At 45.9% G+C, this 25,554-nt stretch overlaps 1 protein-coding gene across 1 annotated transcript in view; it reads right to left on the bottom strand.

Moving 5' to 3' along the window:
- LOC110531049 (piezo-type mechanosensitive ion channel component 2) overlaps window positions 1-25,554 on the bottom strand; it is a 220,057-nt gene that overhangs the window by 153,244 nt on the left and 41,259 nt on the right. The window contains exons 4-5 of the mRNA XM_090182937.1: window positions 17,812-17,854; window positions 1,119-1,281 (exon numbers count right to left, since the gene is read on the bottom strand). Coding sequence (XP_090039063.1) covers window positions 1,119-1,281; window positions 17,812-17,854 — 206 coding nt within the window. The remainder of the gene's footprint in view (window positions 1-1,118; window positions 1,282-17,811; window positions 17,855-25,554) is intronic.

A 25,554-nucleotide genomic window follows, 5' to 3' on the forward strand; every position in this document is an offset into this window, starting at 1 on the left:
CACATTTCACCAAGAGGAGGTGACTTCGTCCACATTTCACCAAAAGGAGGTGACATCGTCCACATTTCACCAAGAGGATATGACATCATCCAGATTTCACCAAGAAGAGGTGACATCATCCAGATTTCACCAAGAGGAGATGACATCATCCAGATTTCACCAAGAGGATATGACATCATCCAAATTTCACCAAGAAGAGATGACATCATCCAGATTTCACCAAGAGGAGATGACATCATCCAGATTTCACCAAGAAGAGATGACACATCATCCAGATTTCACCAAGAGGAGGTGACATCATCCAGATTTCATCAAGAAGAGATGACATCATCCAGATTTCATCAAGAAGAGATGACATCATCCAGATTTCACCAAGAGGAGATGACATCATCCAGATTTCACCAAGAGTAAGTGACGTAAACTAAAACAAAGAGAGGCATTCTGACAGTATTCCTGAGACTCTGTGGATCCTGAGGGGCTAAACTCTCCTCGTTTCTATATAGTTGATGCCTTGATTTTTTGGGGGGTTCTCTGTGTCTCGGGATTCACAGACATCAAAAAGATGAACTATGTATATTTCGACATGGCCTGTTGATTAACCAGACACACTATTTCCCTTGTATTTGTATTATCTGGTTCTATAATTTGCCATTTACCTTGAAACACATTATCATTATAATTTGTTTCAATTGTTGTGTCTCGAATGGGCCCCTAGGCTAGAAATCGGGTCTAAATGCAACGGTCAGGTCACTCTGAGGAAGACATGGAAACGCCAGTCACTTGTTCTCATCCTGTCTAATGGATTAAAGTGAGCTAATTAGTCCTTTTGGAAGTTTTTCTTGGGAAAGCCACTCTCATCCTTTCCTTTGGTTGCCGAAGCCAAGCCCCACCTGAACTAGTGAAGTCATTGTTAAGATAATCAATAAATGCAGATTAAATAGATAAACAGATTTTATAACAGAAAAGTAGGTTTTATTGAAATAAATAACTTTTTTCTCCCATTTTAACAAAAGTGTAAGTGTGTGTGTGTTAGCGCATGTTTTAGTCTGTGTATGTGTGAACACGTGTGTGTGTGTGTGTGTGTGTGTGTTTGTGTCTGTGTGTCTCCCTCCACTCACCTCTCCCTCCGGTTCGTAGTCAGTGTTATCCTGGGCCATGTCCTCTGGCGGTCTCTTCTGAAACAGACTACGACACAGCAGCCAGCAGGCCAGCCCTGCTAGGAACATCCCTATGTCAGGGAGGAACACACGGATACCGTTCCCTGCATCTGCACCTATCACACTGGACACAGAGAGACAGAGAGACAGAGAGACAGAGCGAGAGAGAGACAGAGAGACAGAGAGAGAGAGAGACAGAGAGAGCGAGAGAGAGAGAGACAGAGAGAGCGAGAGAGAGAGAAAGAGAGAGAGTGACAGAGAGACAGTGAGACAGTGAGAGAGAGAGACAGAGAGAGAGAGACAGAGAGACAGAAAGAGAGAGACAGAGACAAGAGGGAGAGAGAGAGAGAGAGAGAGACAGAGAGAGAGAGAGAGACAGAGAGACAGAAAGAGAGAGACGAGAGAGAGAGAGAGAGAGAGAGAGAGAGAGAGAAAGAGAGAAAGAGAGAGAGAGAGAGAGACAGAGAGAGAGAGACAGAGAGACAGACAGTCAGACAGAACTGGGAGAGACGACACAACGAGTCTCTCCAACCACAACCCAAAAGAGTTACCCTTCATTCATAATGTCTGTCTTTTATAACCTCTCTGGGACGTGTAGACAGTTCAACACAACAACAAAAAAACAATTACTCCTCATAATGTCTGTCTTTTACAACCTTTCTGGGATATGGAGACAGTTCACCAGGTTCATTGAAAGATTTATGACGGTTGCTTCCCTTTCTATAACATTCCAATGTGATTATCAAGTAGGGAGGCTTCATAATGGAGAATGGGGTGCTCTACCAAGCTAATACCCCTTTAACACTACTAAAAGCGCAATAGATATTTAAACTACAATGTTCCAGTGTTCGCCGAGACGGTAAACATTGCACATGTCGGCTCAATCGGGGGACAATGGACGCCTTTAAATTTCACTCGCGCTATAAAGCGTATCCTTCCGCGCTAAGATGGATTCTAGACCCTAAATAATAGACCCTAAAGTCTAACACTTTATTTGGGTGCTTCTCCACGTTTTTATGGTTTTGGGAGGTTGAGAAGAGAAAAGACTCGGGTGTCAGAGCATCTACCACGCCAGTAACACAGTAGGAAGAACACCTTAACCAGACCGTCAACATCATTATATGTGTTTAATTAGTATGTGTTACAATCCCCAACCCACCACCCGTTAGGTTGAATGCATGGTGGGAATCAGAAGACTTTTCCATATACAAGACATATGCTGTATGTTATATATATATATATATTTCCACAACCACTGTAATGAAATCAAGCCCCGTATCAAATACTCCTCATTAAAATGTCATTCATTAAATTCCAGATAAACAACGGACTAAAAGTCATGAGAAGAGAGCATATTATCTGTGCCATATGGCACCCTATTCTCTATGGGGGTCCTGGTCTAAAGTAGTGCACTATATATATAGGGAATAGGGTTCCATAGGGCTCTGGTCTAAAGTAGTGCACTATGTAGGGAATAGGGTTCCATAGGGCTCTGGTCCAAAGTAGTGCACTATATATAGGGAATAGGGTTCCATTAGGGCTCTGGTCTAAAGTAGTGCACTACATAGGGAATAGGGTTCCATTAGGGCTCTGGTCTAAAGTAGTGCACTATATAGGGAATAGGGTTCCATAGGGCTCTGGTCTAAAGTAGTGCACTATATAGGGAATAGGGTTCCATAGGGCTCTGGTCTAAAGTAGTGCACTATATAGGGAATAGGGTTCCATAGGGCTCTGGTCTAAAGTAGTGCACTATATAGGGAATAGGGTTCCATAGGACTCTGGTCTAAAGTAGTGCACTATATAGGGAATAGGGTTCCATAGGGCTCTGGTCTAAAGTAGTGCACTATATAGGGAATAGGGTTCCATAGGGCTCTGGTCTAAAGTAGTGCACTATATAGGGAATAGGGTTCCATAGGACTCTGGTCTAAAGTAGTGCACTATATAGGGAATAGGGTTCCATAGGACTCTGGTCAGAAGTAGTGCACTATATGATAGGGAATAGGGTTCCATAGGGCTCTGGTCTAAAGTAGTGCACTATATAGGGAATAGGGTTCCATAGGGCTCTGGTCTAAAGTAGTGCACTATGTAGGGAATAGGGTTCCATAGGGCTCTGGTCTAAAGTAGTGCACTATATAGGGAATAGGGCCCCATAGGACTCTGGTCTAAAGTAGTGCACTATGTAGGGAATAGGGTTCCATAGGGCTCTGGTCTAAAGTAGTGCACTATGTAGGGAATAGGGCCCCATAGGACTCTGGTCTAAAGTAGTGCACTACATAGGGAATAGGGTTCCATAGGGCTCTGGTCTAAAGTAGTGCACTATGTAGGGAATAGGATGCCATCTGGGATGCTGACATATGGTTTTTCCCTCTCAATGCAACAGCGAATGTAGAACTGGGCGAAACATGTTTATATTCCCTAAGGACTGAATCATTCCGTCGTAATCTTTGTTTATCTGGCAGACTCACCAGAGCCATACAACACACAACAAAGATTCCCTTATTTGTGTGAAATGGAGACATTTTAAATGGTTTTGGGGAATTACTGTTTTTATTTTCAATTATAAAAATATATATATATAAAAATATGCTCATAAATGTTATGACGAGTAATACCCATTTTCATGACTTAGTTGAAATATGGAATGGTCTAGAATTGAAATATGGAATGGTTTAAGAATTGAAATATGGAATGGTTTAAGAATTGAAATATGGAATGGTTTAAGAATTGAAATATGGAATGGTTTAAGAATTGAAATATGGAATGGTTTAAGAATTGAAATATGGAATGGTTTAAGAATTGAAATATGGAATGGTTTAAGAATTGAAATATGTGATATAATGGACATGTTCACGCCACCTTGAACTGATGAGGCTATTAGAACAACACATCTGTCCCTCACCTACACCAACACACACACTATAACACATACACTGAGCTCTATATCCGGTGGGGTAAACACTAGATCCGACAGGACAGGAAGTTCACCAAGAGGACCGTGGGTAATTGGTGCCCAGAAAGCTGTTGATCGAAGTAGAAGCAGGCCTCTAATGGTGTGTGTGTGTGCGTGCGTGCTCGTGCGTGCATGTGCGTGTGTGTGTGCGTGCACGTTGATCTAGGAAGCAGCAGGTCTCTAACAGACCTGGGTTCAAATAGTATTCTAAATCTTTCTTTAGCCTGCGCGGAGTGTTAGAAGGTTGGCGTTTACATTGTTTCCAACTAGTCTATTGGTTCCATTGCACCAGGCAAGCTCAATCAAGCCCAGGTAACGTTTTTGAAAAGATTCTGAATAGTACTTGAACCATGGTCTGGTCTCTAATGGTCCAGCCCAGTACTACTAGACTAGAGGACATGTCTGGTCTCTAATGGTCCAGTCCAGTCCAGTAATTCTAGACTAGAGGACAGGTCTGGTCTTTAATGGTCCAGCCCAGTCCAGTAATTCTAGACGAGAGGACAGGTCTGGTCTCTAATGGTCCAGCCCAGTCCAGTAATTCTAGACTAGAGGACAGGTCTGGTCTCTAATGGTCCAGCCCAGTCCAGTAATTCTAGACTAGAGGACAGGTCTGGTCTCTAATGGTCCAGCCCAGTCCAGTAATTCTAGACGAGAGGACAGGTCTGGTCTCTAATGGTCCAGCCCAGTCCAGTAATTCTAGACGAGATTACAGGTCTGGTCTCTAATGGTCCAGCCCAGTCCAGTAATTCTAGACGAGAGGACAGGTCTGGTCTCTAATGGTCCAGCCCAGTCCAGTAATTCTAGACTAGAGGACAGGTCTAGTCTCTAATGGTCCAGCCCAGTCCAGTAATTCTAGACTAGAGGACAGGTCTAGTCTCTAATGGTCCAGCCCAGTAGTGCTAGACGAGAGGACATGTCTAGTCTCTAATGGTCCAGCCCAGTCCAGTAATTCTAGACGAGAGGACAGGTCTGGTCTCTAATGGTCCAGCCCAGTACTGCTAGACTAGAGGACAGGTCTGGTCTCTAATGGTCCAGTCCAGTCCAGTAATTCTAGACGAGAGGACAGGTCTGGTCTCTAATGGTACAGTCCAGTCCAGTAATTCTAGACGAGAGGACAGGTCTGGTCTCTAATGGTCCAGTCCAGTCCAGTAATTCTAGACGAGAGGACAGGTCTGGTCTCTAATGGTCCAGCCCAGTCCAGTAATTCTAGACGAGAGGACAGGTCTGGTCTCTAATGGTCCAGCCCAGTCCAGTACTGCTAGACTAGAGGACAGGTCTGGTCTGTAATGGTCCAGCCCAGTACTGCTAGACGAGAGGACAGGTCTGGTCTCTAATGGTCCAGCCCAGTCCAGTAATTCTAGACGAGAGGACAGGTCTGGTCTCTAATGGTCCAGTCCAGTCCAGTAATTCTAGACGAGAGGACAGGTCTGGTCTCTAATGGTCCAGTCCAGTCCAGTAATTCTAGACGAGAGGACAGGTCTGGTCTCTAATGGCCCAGTCCAGTAATTCTAGACGAGAGGACAGGTCTGGTCTCTAATGGCCCAGTCCAGTAATTCTAGACGAGAGGACAGGTCTGGTCTCTAATGGTCCAGTCCAGTAATTCTAGACTAGAGGACAGGTCTGGTCTCTAATGGTCCAGCCCAGTCCAGTAATTCTAGACGAGAGGACAGGTCTGAAGAAGGGCTATATAAATACATTTCATTGATTGATTAATGGTCCAGTCCTACCCAGGCTATAGTGTTTGTTTAAATGTACTTTGTTTACAAATATTGTTATAAAACAAGCTTGTATTGTGGGTTGTGGTAGGGTACGACAGTTAAACTAAGCTCATGAGGCATTAATAAGTTGTATTCTACAAGAATCAATGGGAACATATCATTCATTTTCCTTCTAAAAAACATGTTGTTATCTCTTTCTTCACGCTGGGTTCTGAGTAGAATTAGTAAAGCTGTTGCAAAGGTCGTTGTCACACAGCTTTGCAGAGTAAATGTCAACGTAGTCTCGCTGGGGTATCCAACGGAAGGAATGTGAGGCTGGTTCTGAGTCTAATGGAGGAATGTGAGCCTGGGTCTGAGGCTAATGGAGGAATGTGAGCCTGGGTCTGAGGCTAATGGAGGAATGTGAGCCTGGGTCTGAGGCTAATGGAGAAATGTGAGCCTGGGTCTGAGACTAATGGAGGAATGTGAGCCTGGGTCTGAGGCTAATGGAGGAATGTGAGCCTGGGTATAAAGGCTAATGGAGGAATGTGAGCCTGGGTCTGAGGCTAATGGAGGAATGTGAGCCTGGGTATAAAGGATAATGAAGGAATGTGAGCCTGGGTCTGAGGTAATGAAGGAATGTGAACCTGGGTCTGAGGCTAATGGAGGAATGTGAGTCTGGGTCTGAGGCTAATGAAGGAATGTGAGTCTGGGTCTGAGGCTAATGGAGGAATGTGAGCCTGGGTCTGAGGCTAATGGAGGAATGTGAGTCTGGGTCTGAGGTAATGAAGGAATGTGAACCTGGGTCTGAGGTAATGAAGGAATGTGAACCTGGGTCTGAGGCTAATAAAGGAATGTGAGTCTGGGTCTGAGGTAATGAAGGAATGTGAACCTGGGTCTGAGGTAATGAAGGAATGTGAACCTGGGTCTGAGGCTAATGAAGGAATGTGAGTCTGGGTCTGAGGCTAATGGAGGAATGTGAGCCTGGGTCTGAGGCTAATGGAGGAATGTGAGCCTGGGTCTGAGGCTAATGGAGGAATGTGAGCCTGGGTCTGAGGCTAATGGAGGAATGTGAGCCTGGGTCTGAGGCTAATGGATGAATGTGAGCCTGGGTCTGAGGCTAATGGAGGAATGTGAACCTGGGTCTGAGGCTAATGGAGGAATGTGAGCCTGGGTATAAAGGCTAATGGAGGAATGTGAGCCTGGGTCTGAGGCTAATGGAGGAATGTGAGCCTGGGTATAAAGGCTAATGAAGGAATGTGAGCCTGGGTCTGAGGCTAATGAAGGAATGTGAGTCTGGGTCTGAGGTAATGAAGGAATGTGAACCTGGGTCTGAGGCTAATGAAGGAATGTGAGCCTGGGTCTGAGACTAATGGAGGAATGTGAGCCTGGGTCTGAGACTAATGAAGGAATGTGAGCCTGGGTCTGAGACTAATGGAGGAATGTGAGCCTGGGTATAAAGGCTAATGAAGGAATGTGAGCCTGGTTATAAAGGCTAATGGAGGAATGTGAGGATGGGTATAAAGGCTAATTAAGGAATGTGAACCTGGGTCTGAGACTAATGAAGGAATGTGAGCCTGGGTCTGAGACTAATGGAGGAATGTGAGCCTGGGTCTGAGACTAATGAAGGAATGTGAGCCTGGGTCTGAGACTAATGGAGGAATGTGAGCCTTGGTATAAAGGCTAATGGAGGAATGTGAGCCTGGGTCTGAGACTAATGGAGGAATGTGAGCCTGGGTATAAATGCTAATGGAGGAATGTGAACCTGGGTCTGAGGCTAATGAAGGAATGTGAGTTTGGGTCTGAGACTAATGAAGGAATGTGAGGCTGGGTCTGAGGCTAATGGAGGAATGTGAACCTGGGTCTGAGACTAATGAAGGAATGTGAGCCTGGGTCTGAGGCTAATGAAGGAATGTGAGCCTGGGTCTGAGGCTAATGAAGGAATGTGAGCCTGGGTCTGAGGCTAATGAAGGAATGTGAGCCTGGGTCTGAGGCTAATGAAGGAATGTGAGACTGGGTCTGAGACTAATGAAGGAATGTGAACCTGGGTCTGAGACTAATGAAGGAATGTGAGCCTGGGTCTGAGACTAATGGAGGAATGTGAACCTGGGTCTGAGGCTAATGAAGGAATGTGAACCTGGGTCTGAGACTAATGAAGGAATGTGAGCCTGGGTCTGAGACTAATGAAGGAATGTGAGGCTGCGTACGAGGCTAATGCAAAACGAATGTTTGGGTGTTATGCTGAGATGTGAATAAGTGCCCAAACACCCTCAAAGGTCAGTGAAAGCAAATACCAAACCTCGTCCTAAACTTGGCCCTCAGTGGATAGTCGCCTCGTTAAAGTTAACAAAGTTTAAAAAACAGAGTGCTAATCAAACACTATGGAAAATGCTCACTCAAATAAAATACAGTCTAAACTCTTGGCTCCTGTAGAAAAGCCTAATCTAATCAAGACTCCTATGGGTGAGTCTCAAAAGGTATTCTCCCTTTTCTCTATCCTGTGCACTGCGTAGGGCCCTGGTGAAAAGTAGGGCTTTATATAAGGAATAGGGTGCCACTCGGGACACGGTCTTTGTTTCCACTAGATGGAAGATGTTATTGTTTTGAAGCTCTGTTCATCACAAATGGATGAAAGAAACGGAAAGAAAAACTCTCATCCAACAACACCAAGTCAAGCCAACAACTTTCATTTTTATTTTTCCCTCTCCTGTTAAAAGAGAGTATTTATATTGTACCAGCAGTGGTGAGACCTTCCTGTTGAAAAGGCAACTGAAAACTACTGACATGCAACACATTTACATCTGTACACGCACACATTAAGGATCTATAAAATTCATTTAGGGTCTGTTTCCTGGACACAGACTCTACTGAGTCCACAGAAGCCTATTCATTCAACATCATTTTGAGTCCAGGTGTAGTGTTAATCTGGGTCAATATGTAGTGTTAATCTTGGTCCAGATGTAGGGTTAATCTGGGTCAACATGTAGTGTTAATCTGGGTCCAGGTGTAGGGTTAATCTGGGTCAACATGTAGTGTTAATCTGGGTCCAGATGTAGTGTTAATCTGGGTCAAAATGTAGTGTTAATCTGGGTCCAGATGTAGGGTTAATCTGGGTCAACATGTAGTGTTAATCTGGGTCAAGATATAGTGTTAATCTGGGTCCAGGTGTAGGGTTAATCTGGGTCAATATGGAGTGTTAATCTGGGTCCAGGTGTAGGGTTAATCTGGGTCAATATGTAGGGTTAATCTGGGTCCAGACGTAGGGTTAATCTGGGTCAAGATGTAGGGTTAATCTGGGTCAAGATGTAGGGTTAATCTGGGTCAATATGTAGGGTTAATCTGGGTCAACATGTAGTGTTAATATGGGTCCAGATATAGTGTTAATCTGTGTCAACATGTAGTGTTAATCTGGGTCAACATGTAGTGTTAATCTGGGTCCAGATGTAGGGTTAATCTGGGTCCAGATGTAGGGTTAATCAGGGTCCAGATGTAGTGTTAATCTGGGTCAACATGTAGTGCTAATCTGGGTCCATATGTAGTGTTAATCTGGGTCAATATGTAGTGTTAATCAGGGTCAATATGTATTGTTAATCAGGGTCCAGATATAGGGTTAATCTGGGTCAACATGTAGTGTTAATCTGGGTCCATATGCAGTGTTAATCTGGGTCAATATGTAGTGTTAATCAGGGTCCAGATGTAGGGTTAATCTGGGTCAACATGTAGGGTTAATCTGGGTCCAGATGTAGGGTTAATCTGGGTCAACATGTAGTGTTAATCTGGGTCAATGTGTAGTGTTAATCTGGGTCAATATGTAGTGTTAATCTGGGTCCAGATGTAGAGTTAATCCGGGTCAATATGTAGGGTTAATCTGGGTCAATATATAGGGTTAATCTGGGTCAATATATAGGATTAATCTGGGTCCAGATGTAGGATTAATCTGGGTCCAGATGTTCAGCTGTTAATATCATCAACACCTGTCCTGCACGTTCTGCTACTGTCTGTCTGTACAGCTGGGATCCACACTAGCCAGCCGGCAACCCACTGTCATTCTGACCGGATGTGTACATAATATGCTTTTCAGATCTCACACCTCTTTCTCCCCCATCACTCATTCAGATCTCACACCTCTTTCTCCGTCCATTCATTCCTCTTTCTCCCCATCACTCAATCAGATCTCACACCTCTTTCTCCCCCATCACTCATTCAGATCTCACACCTCTTTCTCCCCCATCACTCATTCAGATCTCACACCTCTTTCTCCCCCATCACTCATTCAGATCTCACACCTCTTTCTCCCCCATCACTCATTCAGACCTCACACCTCTTTCTCCTCTATCACTCGTTCAGATCTCACACCTCTTTCTCCGTTCATTCACTCCTCTTCTCCCCATCACTCGTTCAGACCTCACACCTCTTTCTCCCCATCCCTCGTTCAGACCTCACACCTCTTTCTCCCCATCACTCGTTCAGACCTCACACCTCTTTCTCCTCTATCACTCGTTCAGACCTCACACCTCTTTCTCCCCCATCTCTCTCTCTTTTCTCTCTTTCTCTCTCTCTTTCTCCCTCTCTTTCTCTCTCTCTTTCTCTCTCTCTTCTCTCGGAGGACCTGAGCCCTAGGACCATGCCTCAGGACTACCTGGCATGATGACTCCTTGCTGTCCCCAGTCCACCTGGTCATGCTGCTGCTTCAGTTTCAACTGTTCTGCCTGCGGCTATGGAACCCTGACCTGTTAACCGGACGTGCCACCTTGTAACGGAACTGCTGTTTTGGACTCTCTCTCTCTATCGCACCTGCTGTCTCTAACTCTGAATGATCGGCTATGAAAAGCCAACTGACATTTACTCCCGAGGTGCTGTCCTGTTGCATCCTGTGCAACTACTGTGATTATTATTATTTGACCATGCTGGTCATTTCTGAACATTTCAACATCTTGGCCATGTACTGTTATACTCTGCACCTGGCACAGCCAGAAGAGGACTGGCCACCCCTCAGAGCCTGGGTCCTCTCTAGGTTTCTTCCTAGGTTCCTACCTTTCTAGACAGACAAGCCTAATACAGACAGACAGGCCTTATCCACACAGACAGACATGCCTTACACAGACAGACAGACAGACAGACAGGCATTATCCAGGCATTATCCATGCAAACAGCCAGGCCTTATGCAAACAGACAGGCCTTATCCAGACAGACAGACAGACAGACAGACATATAGACAGGCCTTATCCAGACAGACAGACAGGCCTTATCCAGACAGACAGACAGACAGACAGACAGACAGACAGACAGACATATAGACAGGCTTTATGCAGACAGACAGACAGGCCTTATGCAGACAGACAGACAGGCCTTATCCAGACAGACAGACAGGCCTTATACTGACAGACAGACCGACAGACATGCCTTATGCAGACAGACAGACAGGCCTTATGCAGACAGACAGACAGGCCTTATCCAGACAGACAGACAAACAGGCCTTATCCAGACAGACAGACAGGCCTTATCCAGACAGACAGACAGACAGGCCTTATCCAGACAGACACAAACAGGAATTACCTAAGAGAGGCTTTAGACAGACAGACAGACAGACAGACAGACAGACAGACAGACAGACCAGACAGGACAGACAGACAGACAGGCCTTATCCAGACAGACAGGCCTTATCCAGACAGACAGACAGGCCTTATCCAGAGAGACAGACAGGCCTTATCCAGAGAGACAGACAGGCCTTATCCAGACAGACAGGCCTTATCCAGACAGACAGACAGGCCTTATCCAGACAGACAGACAGGCCTTATCCAGACAGACAGACAGGCCTTATCCAGACAGACAGACAGGCCTTATCCAGACAGACAGACAGGCCTTATCCAGACAGACAGACAGGCCTTACCCAGACAGACAGACATGCCTTATGCAGACAGACAGACAGGCCTTATGCAGACAGACAGACAGGCCTTATCCAGACAGACAGACAAACAGGCCTTATCCAGACAGACAGACAGGCCTTATCCAGACAGACAGACAGACAGGCCTTATCCAGACAGACACAAACAGGAATTACCTAAGAGAGGCTTTAGACAGACAGACAGACAGACAGACAGACAGACCAGACAGGCCAGACAGACAGACAGGCCTTATCCAGACAGACAGGCCTTATCCAGACAGACAGACAGGCCTTATCCAGAGAGACAGACAGGCCTTATCCAGAGAGACAGACAGGCCTTATCCAGACAGACAGGCCTTATCCAGACAGACAGACAGGCCTTATCCAGACAGACAGACAGGCCTTATCCAGACAGACAGACAGGCCTTATCCAGACAGACAGACAGGCCTTATCCAGACAGACAGACAGGCCTTATCCAGACAGACAGACAGGCCTTACCCAGACAGACAGACAGGCCTTATCCAGACAGACAGACAGGCCTTATCCAGACAGACAGACAGACAGGCCTTATCCAGACAGAAAGACAGACAGGCCTTATCCAGACAGACAGACAGGCCTTATCCAGACAGACAGACAGACAGGCCTTATCCAGACAGACAGACAGGCCTTATCCAGACAGACAGACAGGCCTTATCCAGACAGACAGACAGGCCTTATCCAGACAGACAGACAGACAGGCCTTATCCAGACAGAAAGACAGACAGGCCTTATCCAGACAGACAGACAGGCCTTATCCAGACAGACAGACAGACAGGCCTTATCCAGACAGACAGACAGGCCTTATCCAGACAGACAGACAGGCCTTACCCAGACAGCAGACATGGTAGGAGTAAAGGCATCAATAGGAGAACACACTCACTCACCTCTCTGGGATCTAATTATCTGTGGTACAGGAATGTCCAAATGCAGCCAACTTCTTTTGTCACTACTCTAATCTAAAGTGTGTGTGTGTGTGTGTGTGTGTGTGTGTGTGTGTGTGTGTGTGTGTGTGTGTGTGTGTGTGTGTGTGTGTGTGTGTGTGTGTGTGTGTGTGTGTGTGTGTGTGTGTGTGTGTGTGAGTACAGATAGACAGGGGCACTGGGCTGAGCAGTAAAGGCTGTGAGAGACGTTATGAGGTTAGCATCAGATAGGGCTTGTTGACAGACTGCAAGACACAATGAGGTTTAACATGCATCAGATAGGGCTTGTTGACAGACTGCCAGACATAATGAGGTTTAACATATATCAGATAGGGCTTGTTGACAGACTGCCAGACATAATGAGGTTTAACATGCATCAGATAGGGCTTGTTGACAGACTGCCAGACATAATGAGGTTTAACATATATCAGATAGGGCTTGTTGACAGACTGCTAGACATAATGAGGTTTAACATATATCAGATAGGGCTTGTTGACAGACTGCCAGACATAATGAGGTTTAACATATATCAGATAGGGCTTGTTGACAGACTGCTAGACATAATGAGGTTTAACATGCATCAGATAGGGCTTGTTGACAGACTGCCAGACATAATGAGGTTTAACATATATCAGATAGGGCTTGTTGACAGACTGCTAGACATAATGAGGTTTAACATATATCAGATAGGGCTTGTTGACAGACTGCCAGACATAATGAGGTTTAACATGCATTAACTGAAACCCCAAGTTGAGAAGTACAGGTCAGAACCATCAAGAGTCTTTAGAAACCTAGGGTTGCGTCCCAAATGGCACTCAATTCCCTACATATAGCACGACCAGAACCCAATCGGACCTGGTCAGAAGTAGTGCACTATGAAGGGAATAGGGTGCCGTTTGGGACATATAGCCTATGTCAGATCTATGGCCACACGTATACATTACATTAAGTGGTGTGTATTGGTACATATTGGAGAACCCGGCTCGCGCTACTTAAAGATATTTGGGAAGTGGACTGTATGCAAGCCTCCAAACTCAATCTGTGGTGGCTAGTGGCTGGAAAAACGGGAGGGTGGAATAATGGTTCGGGTGGAATCAAATGGAACGGTATCAAACACATTCCTCAGATTTAAAGGCACACCAGCCGCCACTGAATACACGGAATGGAGAAGAAATACGTGTGAGATCGTTCACTTGTATCACCCAGAATAAAACGAGAAGTGTGGGAATTTCTATGGGACAAATCGTTTACTGAACCCTAAACCTCAAATAAATCTTCTAATAGATAATGTGGGCATTGTGCAAGTTGAGGTGACTAAACTACTTGGAATAACCCTGGATTGTAAACTGTCATGGTCAACATATTGATACAACAGTAGCTGAGATGGGGAGAAGTCTGTCTATAATAAAGCGCTGCTCTACCTTAACAACACTATCAACAAGGCAGGTCCTACAGGACCTAGTTTCTACCTTCTTCACAACACTATCAATAAGGCAGGTTCTACAGGCCCTAGTTTCTACCATCTTAACAACACTATCAACAAGGCAGGTCCTACAGGCCCTAGTTTCTACCTTCTTAACAACACTATCAACAAGGCAGGTCCTACAGGACCTAGTTTCTACCTTCTTAACAACACTATCAACAAGGCAGGTCCTACAGGCCCTAGTTTCTACCTTCTTAACAACACTATCAACAAGGCAGGTCCTACAGGCCCTAGTTTCTACCTTCTTAACAGCACTATCAACAAGGCAGGTCCTACAGGCCCTAGTTTCTACCTTCTTAACAGCACTATCAACAAGGCAGGTCCTACAGGCCCTAGTTTCTACCTTCTTAACAACACTATCAACAAGGCAGGTCCTACAGGCTCTAGTTTCTACCTTCTTAACAACACTATCAACAAGGCAGGTCCTACAGGCCCTAGTTTCTACCTTCTTAACAACACTATCAACAAGGCAGGTCCTACAGGCCCTAGTTTCTACCTTCTTAACAACACTATCAACAAGGCAGGTCCTACAGGCCCTAGTTTCTACCTTCTTAACAACGCTATCAACAAGGCAGGTCCTACAGGCCCTAGTTTCTACCTTCTTAACAACACTATAAACAAGGCAGGTCCTACAGGCCCTAGTTTCTACCTTCTTAACAACACTATCAACAAGGCAGGTCCTACAGGCCCTAGTTTCTACCTTCTTAACAACACTATCAACAAGGCAGGTCCTACAGGCCCTAGTTTATACCTTCTTAACAACACTATCAACAAGGCAGGTCCTACAGGCCCTAGTTTCTACCTTCTTAACAACACTATCAACAAGGCAGGTCCTACAGGCCCTAGTTTCTACCTTCTTAACAACACTATCAACAAGGCAGGTCCTACAGGCCCTAGTTTCTACCTTCTTAACAACACTATCAACAAGGCAGGTCCTACAGGCCCTAGTTTCTACCTTCTTAACAACACTATCAACAAGGCAGGTCCTACAGGCCCTAGTTTATACCTTCTTAACAACACTATCAACAAGGCAGGTCCTACAGGCCCTAGTTTCTACCTTCTTAACAACACTATCAACAAGGCAGGTCCTACAGGCCCTAGTTTCTACCTTCTTAACAACACTATCAACAAGGCAGGTCCTACAGGCCCTAGTTTCTACCTTCTTAACAACACTATCAACAAGGCAGGTCCTACAGGCCCTAGTTTCTACCTTCTTAACAACGCTATCAACAAGGCAGGTCCTACAGGCCCTAGTTTCTACCTTCTTAACAGCACTATCAACAAGGCAGGTCCTACAGGCCCTAGTTTCTACCTTCTTAACAACACTATCAACAAGGCAGGTCCTACAGGCCCTAGTTTCTACCTTCTTAACAACACTATCAACAAAGCAGGTCCTACAGGCCCTAGTTTCTATCTTCTTAACAACACTATGAACAAGGCAGGTCCTACAGGCCCTAGTTTCTACCTTCTTAACAGCACTATCAACAAGGCAGGTCCTACAGGCCCTAGTTTCTACCTTCTTAACAACACTATCAACAAGGCAAGTCCTACAGGCCTACAGGCCCTAGTTTCTACCTTCTTAACAACGCTATCAACAAGGCAGGTTCTACAGGCCCTAGTTTCTACCTTCTTAACAACACTATCAACAAGGCAGGTCCTACAGGCCCTAGTTTCTACCTTCTTATTAACAACACTATCAACAAGGCAGGTCCTAGTTTCTACCTTCTTAACAACACTATCAACAAGGCAAGTCCTACAGGCCCTAGTTTCTACCTTCTTAACAACGCTATCAACAAGGCAGGTCCTACAGGCCCTAGTTTCTACCTTCTAAACAACACTATCAACAAGGCAGGTCCTACAGGCCCTAGTTTCTACCTTCTTAACAACACTATCAACAAGGCAAGTCCTACAGGCCCTAGTTTCTACCTTCTTAACAACACTATCAACAAGGTAGGTCCTACAGGTCCTAGTTTTGTCACACCTGGACTACTGTCCAGTTGTGTGGTCAGGTGCCACAAAGAAGGACTTAGGATAATAACAATTGGCTCAGAACAGAGCATCACGGCTGGCCCATGGATGTACACAGAGAGCTAATAATAATAATGTCAATCTCTCCTGGCTGAAAGTGGAGGAGAGATTAACTTCATCACTACTTTTATTTGTGAGAGGTATTGACATGTTGAATGCACCAAGCTGTCTGTCTAAACTACTGGAACACAGTTCACACACCCATGACTACCCCACAAGACATGCCACAAGAGGTCTCTTCACAGTCCCCAAGTCCAGAACAGACTATGGGAGCTGCTGCCTTGACAGGAACTAATGGGGATCCATAATAAACCCCAGGAAGAGTAGCTGCTGCCTTGACATAACTAATGGGGATCCATAATAAACCCAAGGAAGAGTAGCTGCTGCCTTGGCAGAACTAATGGGGATCCATAATAAACCCCAGGAAGAGTAGCTGCTGCCTTGACAGAACTAATGGGGATCCATAATAAACCCCAGGTAGAGTAGTTGCTGCCTTGGCAGAACTAATGGGGATCCATAATAAACCCCAGGAAGAGTAGCTGCTGCCTTGACAGAACTAATGGGGATCCATAATAAACCCCTGGAAGAGTAGCTGCTGCCTTGACAGGAACTAATGGTGATCCATAATAAACCCCAGGAAGAGTAGCTGCTGCCTTGGCAGGAACTAATGGGGATCCATAATAAACCCCAGGTAGAGTAGTTGCTGCCTTGGCAGAACTAATGGGGATACATAATAAACCCCAGGAAGAGTAGCTGCTGCCTTGACAGAACTAATGGGGATCCATAATAAACCCCTGGAAGAGTAGCTGCTGCCTTGACAGGAACTAATGGTGATCCATAATAAACCCCAGGAAGAGTAGCTGCTGCCTTGGCAGGAACTAATGGGGATCCATAATAAAACCCAGGAAGAGTAGCTGCTACCTTGGCAGGAACTAATGGGGATCCATAATAAACCCCAGGAAGAGTAGCTGCTGCCTTGGCAGAACTAATGGGGATCCATAATAAACCCCAGGAAGAGTAGCTGCTGCCTTGGCAGGAACTAATGGGGATCCATAATAAACCCCAGGAAGAGTAGCTTCTGTCTTGGCAGGAACTAATGGGGATCCATAATAAACCCCAGGAAGAGTAGCTTCTGTCTTGGCAGGAACTAATGGGGATCCATAATAAACCCCAGGAAGAGTAGCTGCTGCCATGGCAGGAACTAATGGGGGTCCATAATAAACCCCAGGAAGAGTAGCTGCTGTCTTGGCAGGAACTAATGGGGGTCCATAATAAACCCCAGGAAGAGTAGCTGCTGTCTTGACAGGAACTAATTCTGTTAGTTTAGTCTTATTAGTTGCACCTGTTCCTTTTGTGTTTCTTGATTTTTGGTCTATTTAAGCCTGTTAGGCCCGCTTAAGGTGTGTGCGGGATTATTTTGTGTTCTCTGTCGATTGTGGATGTGGTTTTGTTCTCTGGATCGTTTGCCCTGTGTTTTGGGTTGGTCAGTGTGTTTGGCGTGACTGGGTGTGAATACTTCCTGAAAGCCCTGTATTCTACATCTACAATATCTCTATAATATTAGGGTGTATAATAATAACTTAGTTTGTTAAATCTATATTATGTGTAGTGTACTGTAGGTTTGTATTTACAGTATGTTTGAATTGCCTTACCTTTCGAAGCCAATCTGACGTATAGATTTCTCCCACGTTGAACCTGAACAAAATCACAAGAGCATTTCATAAGGTCAGGTACAAACTAACAGCGTTTCATAAGGTCAGGTACAGACTAACAGCATTTATAAGAGCAGGTACAGATTAACAGCATTTCATAAGAGCAGGTACAGACTAACAGCATTTCATAAGATCAGGTACAGACTAACAGCGTTTCATAAGAGCAGGTACAGACTAACAGCATTTATAAGAGCAGGTACAGATTAAGAGCATATCATAAAATCAGGTACAGATTAAGAGCATATCATAATAGCAAGTACAGATTAACAGCATTTCATAAAAGCAGGTACAGATTAACATCATTTATAAGAGCAGATATAGCACTTGGTTGATTTAGACACTGGATTTAGCTACTTTCACTACTAGTTTGAAGTATTCCTGAGTACCATTGTGTGTAACTACTAGTTTGAAGTATTCCTGAGTACCATTGTGTGTAACTACTAGTTTGAAGTATTCTTGAGTAACATTGAGTGCTTAAAGACACATTTCCAGGTATTCTATTATTTTCTATTCACCTCATAGCGAAAATGATCCACAGTGGATAATACACAAAATGACCCACAGCGGATAATGCACAAAATGACCCACAGCGGATAACTCACAAAATGACCCACAGCAGATAATGCACAAAATGACCCACAGCGGATAATGCACAAAATGACCCACAGCGGATAATGCATAAAATGACCCACAGCGGATAATGCACAAAATGACCCACAGCGGATAATGCACAAAATGACCCACAGCGGATACCTCACAAAATGACCCACAGCGGATACTGCACAAAATGACTAACAGGGGATAATGCACAAAATGACCCACGGCTGATAACGCACAAAATTACCCACGGCTGATAACGCACAAAATGACCCACGGCTGATAACACACAAAATAACCCACGGCCAATAATGCACAAAATGACCCACGGCAAATTGTGCAAAATGACCCACGGCTGATAACGCACAAAATAACCCACAGCCAATAATGCACAAAATGACCCACGGCTGATACCGCACAAAATAACCCACCCCTGATAACACACAAAATTATCCATGGCTGATAATGCACAAAATAACCCACGGCTGATAACGCACAAAATGACCCACGGCTGATGACACACAAAATTATCCACGGCCAGGGCCTCCCGGGTGGCGCAGTGGTTAAGGGCGCTGTACTGCAGCGCCAGCTGTGCCATCAGAGTCCCTGGGTTCGCGCCCAGGCTCTGTCGTAACCGGCCGCGACCGGGAGGTCCGTGGGGCGACGCACAATTGGCCTAGCGTCGCCCGGGTTAGGGAGGGCTTGGTCGGTATGGGTGTCCTTGTCTCATCGCGCCCCAGCGACTCCTGTGGCGGGCTGGGCGCAGTGTACGCTAACCAAGGTGGCCAGGTGCACGGTGTTTCCTCCGGCGCATTGGTGCGGCTGGCTTCCGGGTTGGATGCGCGCTGTGTTAAGAAGCAGTACGGCTGGTTGGGTTGTGTATCGGAGGACGCATGACATTCAGCCTTCGTCTCTCCCGAGCCCGTACGGGAGTTGTAGCGATGAGACAAGATAGTAGTAGCCACAACAATTGGATACCACGAAATTGGGGAGAAAAAGGGGTAAAATTTAAAAAATAAAATAAAATAACCCACGGCTGATAACACACAAAATAACCCACGGCTGATAACACACAAAATTATCCACGGCTGATAATGCACAAAATAACCCACGGCTGATAACACACAAAATTATCCACGGCTTATAATGCACAAAATAACCACGGCTGATAACACACAAAATTATCCACGGCTGATAATGCACAAAATAACCCGCGGCTGATAACACACAAAATTATCCACGGCTGATAATGCACAAAATAACCCACGGCAATAAAACACAAAATTATCCACGACTGATAATGCACAAAATAACCCACGGCTGATAACACACAAAATTATCCACGGCTGATAATGCACAAAATAACCCACGGCTGATAACACACAAAATATTCCACGGCTGATAATGCACAAAATAACCCACGGCTGATAACACACAAAATATTCCACGGCTGATAATGGAAAACACATAATCACCTTGTGACTGGAGACTACAGACTAATCTAGAATAATGACAAATCAATTTAGAGCTGTGTGTATGTGTGTTTTGTCAATTCCTTAGCAGAGTATTTAGGTGTTGAATATCACACTGATGGAGGTTCAGTTGTTCTGATGGCCTTTGAAAGACAATCTGACTTCAGAGGCAGATGGTCTTATAACTAACTAAACCGGCCACGTCACAGACATCAACGTCTTGCTTCCAGACAAACTAAACACCATCTTGGCCCGCTTTGAGGATAATACAGTGCCACCGTCACGGCCCGCTAACAAGAACTGCGCCCCCCCCCCCCTAATCTGTGGCTGATGTGAGTAAGACATTTAAACGTGTTAACCCTTGCAAGGCTGCTGTCCCAGACGGCATCCCAAGCCGCGTCCTCAGAGCATGCACAGACCAGCTGGCTGGTGTGTTTATGGACATATTCAATCACTCCCTATCCCAGTCTGCAGTCCCCACATGCTTCAAGATGGCTACCATTGTTCCTGTACCCAAGAAGGCAAAGATAATTGAACTAAATGACTATCGCCCTGTAGCACTCACTTCTGTCATCATGAAGTGCTTTGAGAGACTAGTCAAGGACCATATCACCTCCACCTTACCCGCCACCCTAGGACCACTCCAATTTGCTTACCGCCCTAATAGGTCCACAAACGATGCAATCGCCTTCACACTGCACACTGCCCTAACACATCTGGACAAGAGGAATACCTATGTAAGAATGCTGTTCATTGACTACAGCTCAGCATTCAACACCATAGTGCCCTCCAAACTCATCATCAAGCTGGAGGCCCTGGGTCTCAACCACGCCCTGTGCAACTGGGTCCTGGACTTCCTGACGGGCCGCACCCAGGTGGTGAAGATAGGAAACAACATCTCCACCTCGCTGAACCTCAACACTGAGGCCCCACAGGGGTGCGTGCTCAGCCTCCTCCTGTACTCCCTGTTCACCCACGACTGCGTGGCCATGCACGCCTCCAACTCAATCATTAAGTTTGCAGAAGACACAATAGTTGTGGGCTTGATTACCAACAACGACAAGATGGCCTACAGGGAGGAGGTGAGGGCACTCAGAGTGTGGTGGCTGGAACCCTTACCCTAACCCTCTCACTCAACATTAACAAAACAAAGGAGATGATCATGGACTTCAGGAAACAGCAGAGGGAGCATCCCACTATCCACATTGAAGGGACAGCAGTGGAGAAAGTGGAACGTTTTAAGTTCCTCGGTGTACACATCACGGACAAACTGAAGTGGTCCACCCACACAGACGGTGTGGTGAAGAAGGTGCAACAGCACCTCTTCAACCTCAGTAGGCTGAAGAAATGTGGCTTGTCACCAAAAACACTCACAAAATTTTACAGAGCCACAATCGAGAGCATCCTGTCGAACTGTATCACAGCCTGGTACGGCAACTGCTCCGCCCTCAACCGCAAGGCTCTCCAGAGTGCGGTGCGGTCTGCACAACGCATCACCGGGGGCAAACTACCTGCCCTCCATGACACCTATAGCAGCCGATGTCACAGGAAGGCAAAATATATCATCAATATCACTTGAATAATGTATTCATATCTCATATTACTCATATCCCATGTATATACTGTATTTTGTACCATATATTGCACCTTGTCTATGCCGCTCGGCCATCGCTCATCCATATATTTATATGTACATATTCTCATTCACCCCTTTAGATTTGTGTGTATTAAGTAGTTGTTGTGGTATCGTTAGATTACTTGTTAGATATTACTGCACTGTCGGAAGTAGAAGCACAAGCATTTTGCCATTAACATCTGCTAACCGTGTGTATGTGACCAATAAAATGTGATTTGATTTGAACACAGGCCTAGAAACATCCATCAATGTTTGGTGGAACCCGAAAAGGCAGCTCAGACATTTATTTTTTTGGCGGAGGTGTTTAACGTTAACAGGAAGCCCAGCAGCTGTCCATACTAGAATAATACGTCTACTGGCTTTACCCTGTCAGACTACTGGCTTTACCCTGTCAGACTACTGGCTTTACCCTGTCTGACTACTGGCTTTACCCTGTCTGACTACTGGCTTGACCCTGTCTGACTACTGGCTTTACCCTGTCTGACTACTGGCTTGACCCTGTCAGACTACTGGCTTTACCCTGTCAGACTACTGGCTTGACCCTGTCTGACTACTGGCTTTACCCTGTCTGACTACTGGCTTTACCCTGTCTGACTACTGGCTTTACCCTGTCTGACTACTGGCTTTACCCTGTCAGACTACTGGCTTGACCCTGTCTGACTACTGGCTTGACCCTGTCAGACTACTGGCTTTACCCTGTCTGACTACTGGCTTTACCCTGTCAGACTACTGGCTTGACCCTGTCAGACTACTGGCTTTACCCTGTCAGACTACTGGCTTTACCCTGTCAGACTACTGGATTTACCCTGTCAGACTACTTTACCCTGTCAGACTACTGGCTTTACCCGGTCAGACTACTTGACACTGTCAGACTACTGGCTTTACCCGGTCAGACTACTTGACACTGTCAGACTACTGGCTTTACCCTGTCACAGTACTAGCTTTACCCTGTCAGACTACTTGACACTGTCAGACTACTGGCTTTACCCTGTCACAGTGCTGGCTTTATCCTGTCCGACTACTTTACCCTGTCAGACTACTTTACACTGTCAGACTACTTGACCCCGTCAGACTACTGCTGTAGACAGTTTCATTGCATTCTTCTCTCTCCCTTGATCCTGATAGTCTAGTGCTGCATGTTTTTCCACTGGCCCCATTTAAACGCTGTCACATTTACAGTGTGACTATAATATATTGATAAATAATATTACGTATTAATAACATCATGACTCTCTATCTGCCCAGGGAGGGAGGTGTCAAATTTAGCAGGAGGGCCTTGGTGGTGGTGGTGAATGTATATGTGGCTGGGGACGAGCTCTGTATTTAAACCTCAGCCCAAAGCAGTGAGGAGAGAGAGGAGAGAGAGAGAGAGAGAGAGAGAGAGAGAGAGAGAGAGAGTGAGAGAGAGAGAGAGAGAGAGAGAAGATCCAGAACAGGAGGAGGAACAGGAGGAACAGGAGGAGGAGCAGGTGGAGGAGCAGGAGGAGGAGCAGGAGGAGAAGGAGCAGGAGGAGGAACAGGAGGAGGAGGAGGAGGAAAAGGAGGAGGAGCAGGAGGAGGAGCAGGGGTAGGAACAGGAGGAGAAGGAGCAGGAAAAGGAGCAGGAGAAGGAGGAGGAGGAGCAGGAGAAGGAACAGGAGGAGGAGCAGGAACAGGAGGAGGAGCAGGAGGAGGAGAAGGTACAGGAGGAGGAGCGGGAAGAGGTACGGGAGGAGCGGGAGGAGGAGGAGCAAGAGGAGGAGGAGGAGGAACAGGAGGAGGAGCAGGAGAAGGAGGATGAAAAGGAGGAGGAGCAGGAGAAGGAGCAGGAGGAGCAGGAGGAGAAGCAGGAGGAGGAGCAGGAGGAGGTACATGGGGAGGAGCAGGAGGAGGAACAGGAGGACAAGGAGGACGAGGAGGAACAGGAGGAGGAGCAGGAGGAGGAGGAGGAGCAGGAGGAGCAGGAGGAAGAGGAACAGGAGAAGGAGGAGCAGGAGGAGGAGCAGGAGGAAGTACAGGAGGAGGAGCAGGAGAAGGAACAGGAGGAGGAGCAGGGGGAGGTACAGGAGGAGCGGGAGGAGGAGGAGCAAGAGGAGGAGGAGGAGGAGGAACAGGAGGAGGAGCAGGAGAAGGAGGAGGAAAAGGAGGAGGAGCAGGAGGAAGAACAGGAGGAGGAGGAGGAGCAGGAGGAGGAGGAGGAGGAGGAACAGGAGGAGGAGGAGGTACAGGAGGAGGAGCAGGAGGAGGTACAGGAGGAGCGGGAGGAGGAGGAGCAAGAGGAGGAGGAGGAGAAACAGGAGGAGGAGCAGGAGAAGGAGGAGGAAAAGGAGGAGGAGCAGGAGGAGGAGGAGGAGCAGTAGGCGATACAGGAGGAGGAGGAGGAACAGGAGAAGGAGGAGGAGGAGCGAGACAAGCAGGTCTGCTCCTGTCTGCTCCTGTCTATTAATCTCCGTTCTCCCTGCTCTGCTCTGTAGCAGCTGTCTGTCACCATGTTAGCTTAGTGAGGTAGCCCATTCATACATGTCAGGTTCTGACCCTAATGGCTTATTTGGCTCTGGCCAATGAAGAAGCACAGGAAATGATGTACACTATCCTGAGATAAGATCAGAACTGTTTCAGAATGAGGGAAAGCTTCTTGTCCATATCCCCGTGGTCTAGCCAAAAGGAAAGAGGTGTAGAGATGTTAGATCTGGATAGATGAATAAAAATTGATATTTGTTTTGACGGGCATTAGTAACGTACAGTACTAAGGAAATACCAACATCTTCCCCTATTATTTGGAAGACTCGAGTCCTGTATCTGAACTGAGACCTGTAATTCAGAACCAGCTATGCAGTGACGCGTCATGTGTACATCCGCGACCTACAGAGTTAATAAGAAAGTCTCCTACGTAATTATATCATTTTATAATTCCATTGTACAGTAAAAACATTTTTTTTAACTTGATCTGACTTTAAATTTATCTCGGAAATCTGGAACTAAAATCTTGCGGACATTTGGTCCGAATAAACAAAAAAACAACAACGTTCTGTTCAGATGTTAAAAGTCTTTCAGTCTAAAAAGAAGAACAAAAAGGAATATGGCTTCCTTCCTTCCTTCCTTCCTTCCTTCCTTCCTTCCTTCCTTCCTTCCTTCCTTCCTTCCTTCCTTCCTTCCTTCCTTCCTTCCTTCCTTCCTTCCTTCCTTCCTTCCTTCCTTCCTTCCTTCCTTCCTTCCTTCCTTCTATTCAACGTGTTAAATAAATAAAACCTCTAGACATTCATGCTGCAACGCAGAGCAATAAAGAAATGTACAGTTTCATATAGGTATTTCTGTTTAATGTTACGGGGTAATTATAAAGAGAGAAAAAATAAAAAATGTTTCTAATTGCCCACCTCCCCCTTCAATTCTTTCCCTCCCTTCACACCCATTGATTTCCTACCTTAAAGCTAATGTTGGCAGTTGGTGGCAGCTGCTAGTAGCTACCAACGCATACTGCCTACTGTGCTTGTACAGTGTTGCCCAAGGCGGTATGGTCATTATAGCCATCGGAGGAAGGAAAATTGAAATGGAAAATTTATTTAGCTCCTGTTAAAGCGTGAGAGGCCATTAGAACAAAGGGGGGGGGGCAGGGTTCTGCCTTGTCTAGACGCAGTGGAGTTTCACAACTGATAGGAAGTCTATTGAGTGTTCCAGATGTTCAGTGAAGTCCACAACTCCCAACACCTCCACAAAATTAATCCCTCACGTTGTTTTCCTGTTTCAGCCTGTAAAAGTTGTTCCCTTCGCTTTATTTTCCCTACGCGATGTGAGTTTTACATTACTAAACATCTCTGCCTCATCATCTCAACAACAAGAACAAAAAAGACATTGAATATCCCTTTGAGCATGATGAAGTTATTAATGACACTTTGGATGGTGTATCAATACACCCAGTCATTACAAAGATACAGGCGTCCTTCCTAACACAGTTGCCGGAGCGGAAGGAAACCTCTCAGGGATTTCACGGTAAAGCCAATG

The sequence above is a fragment of the Oncorhynchus mykiss genome, chromosome 8 (genome assembly GCF_057628025.1).
Source record: "Oncorhynchus mykiss isolate SJ-2025 chromosome 8, ASM5762802v1, whole genome shotgun sequence".
Classification (NCBI taxonomy): Eukaryota; Metazoa; Chordata; class Actinopteri; order Salmoniformes; family Salmonidae; genus Oncorhynchus; species Oncorhynchus mykiss.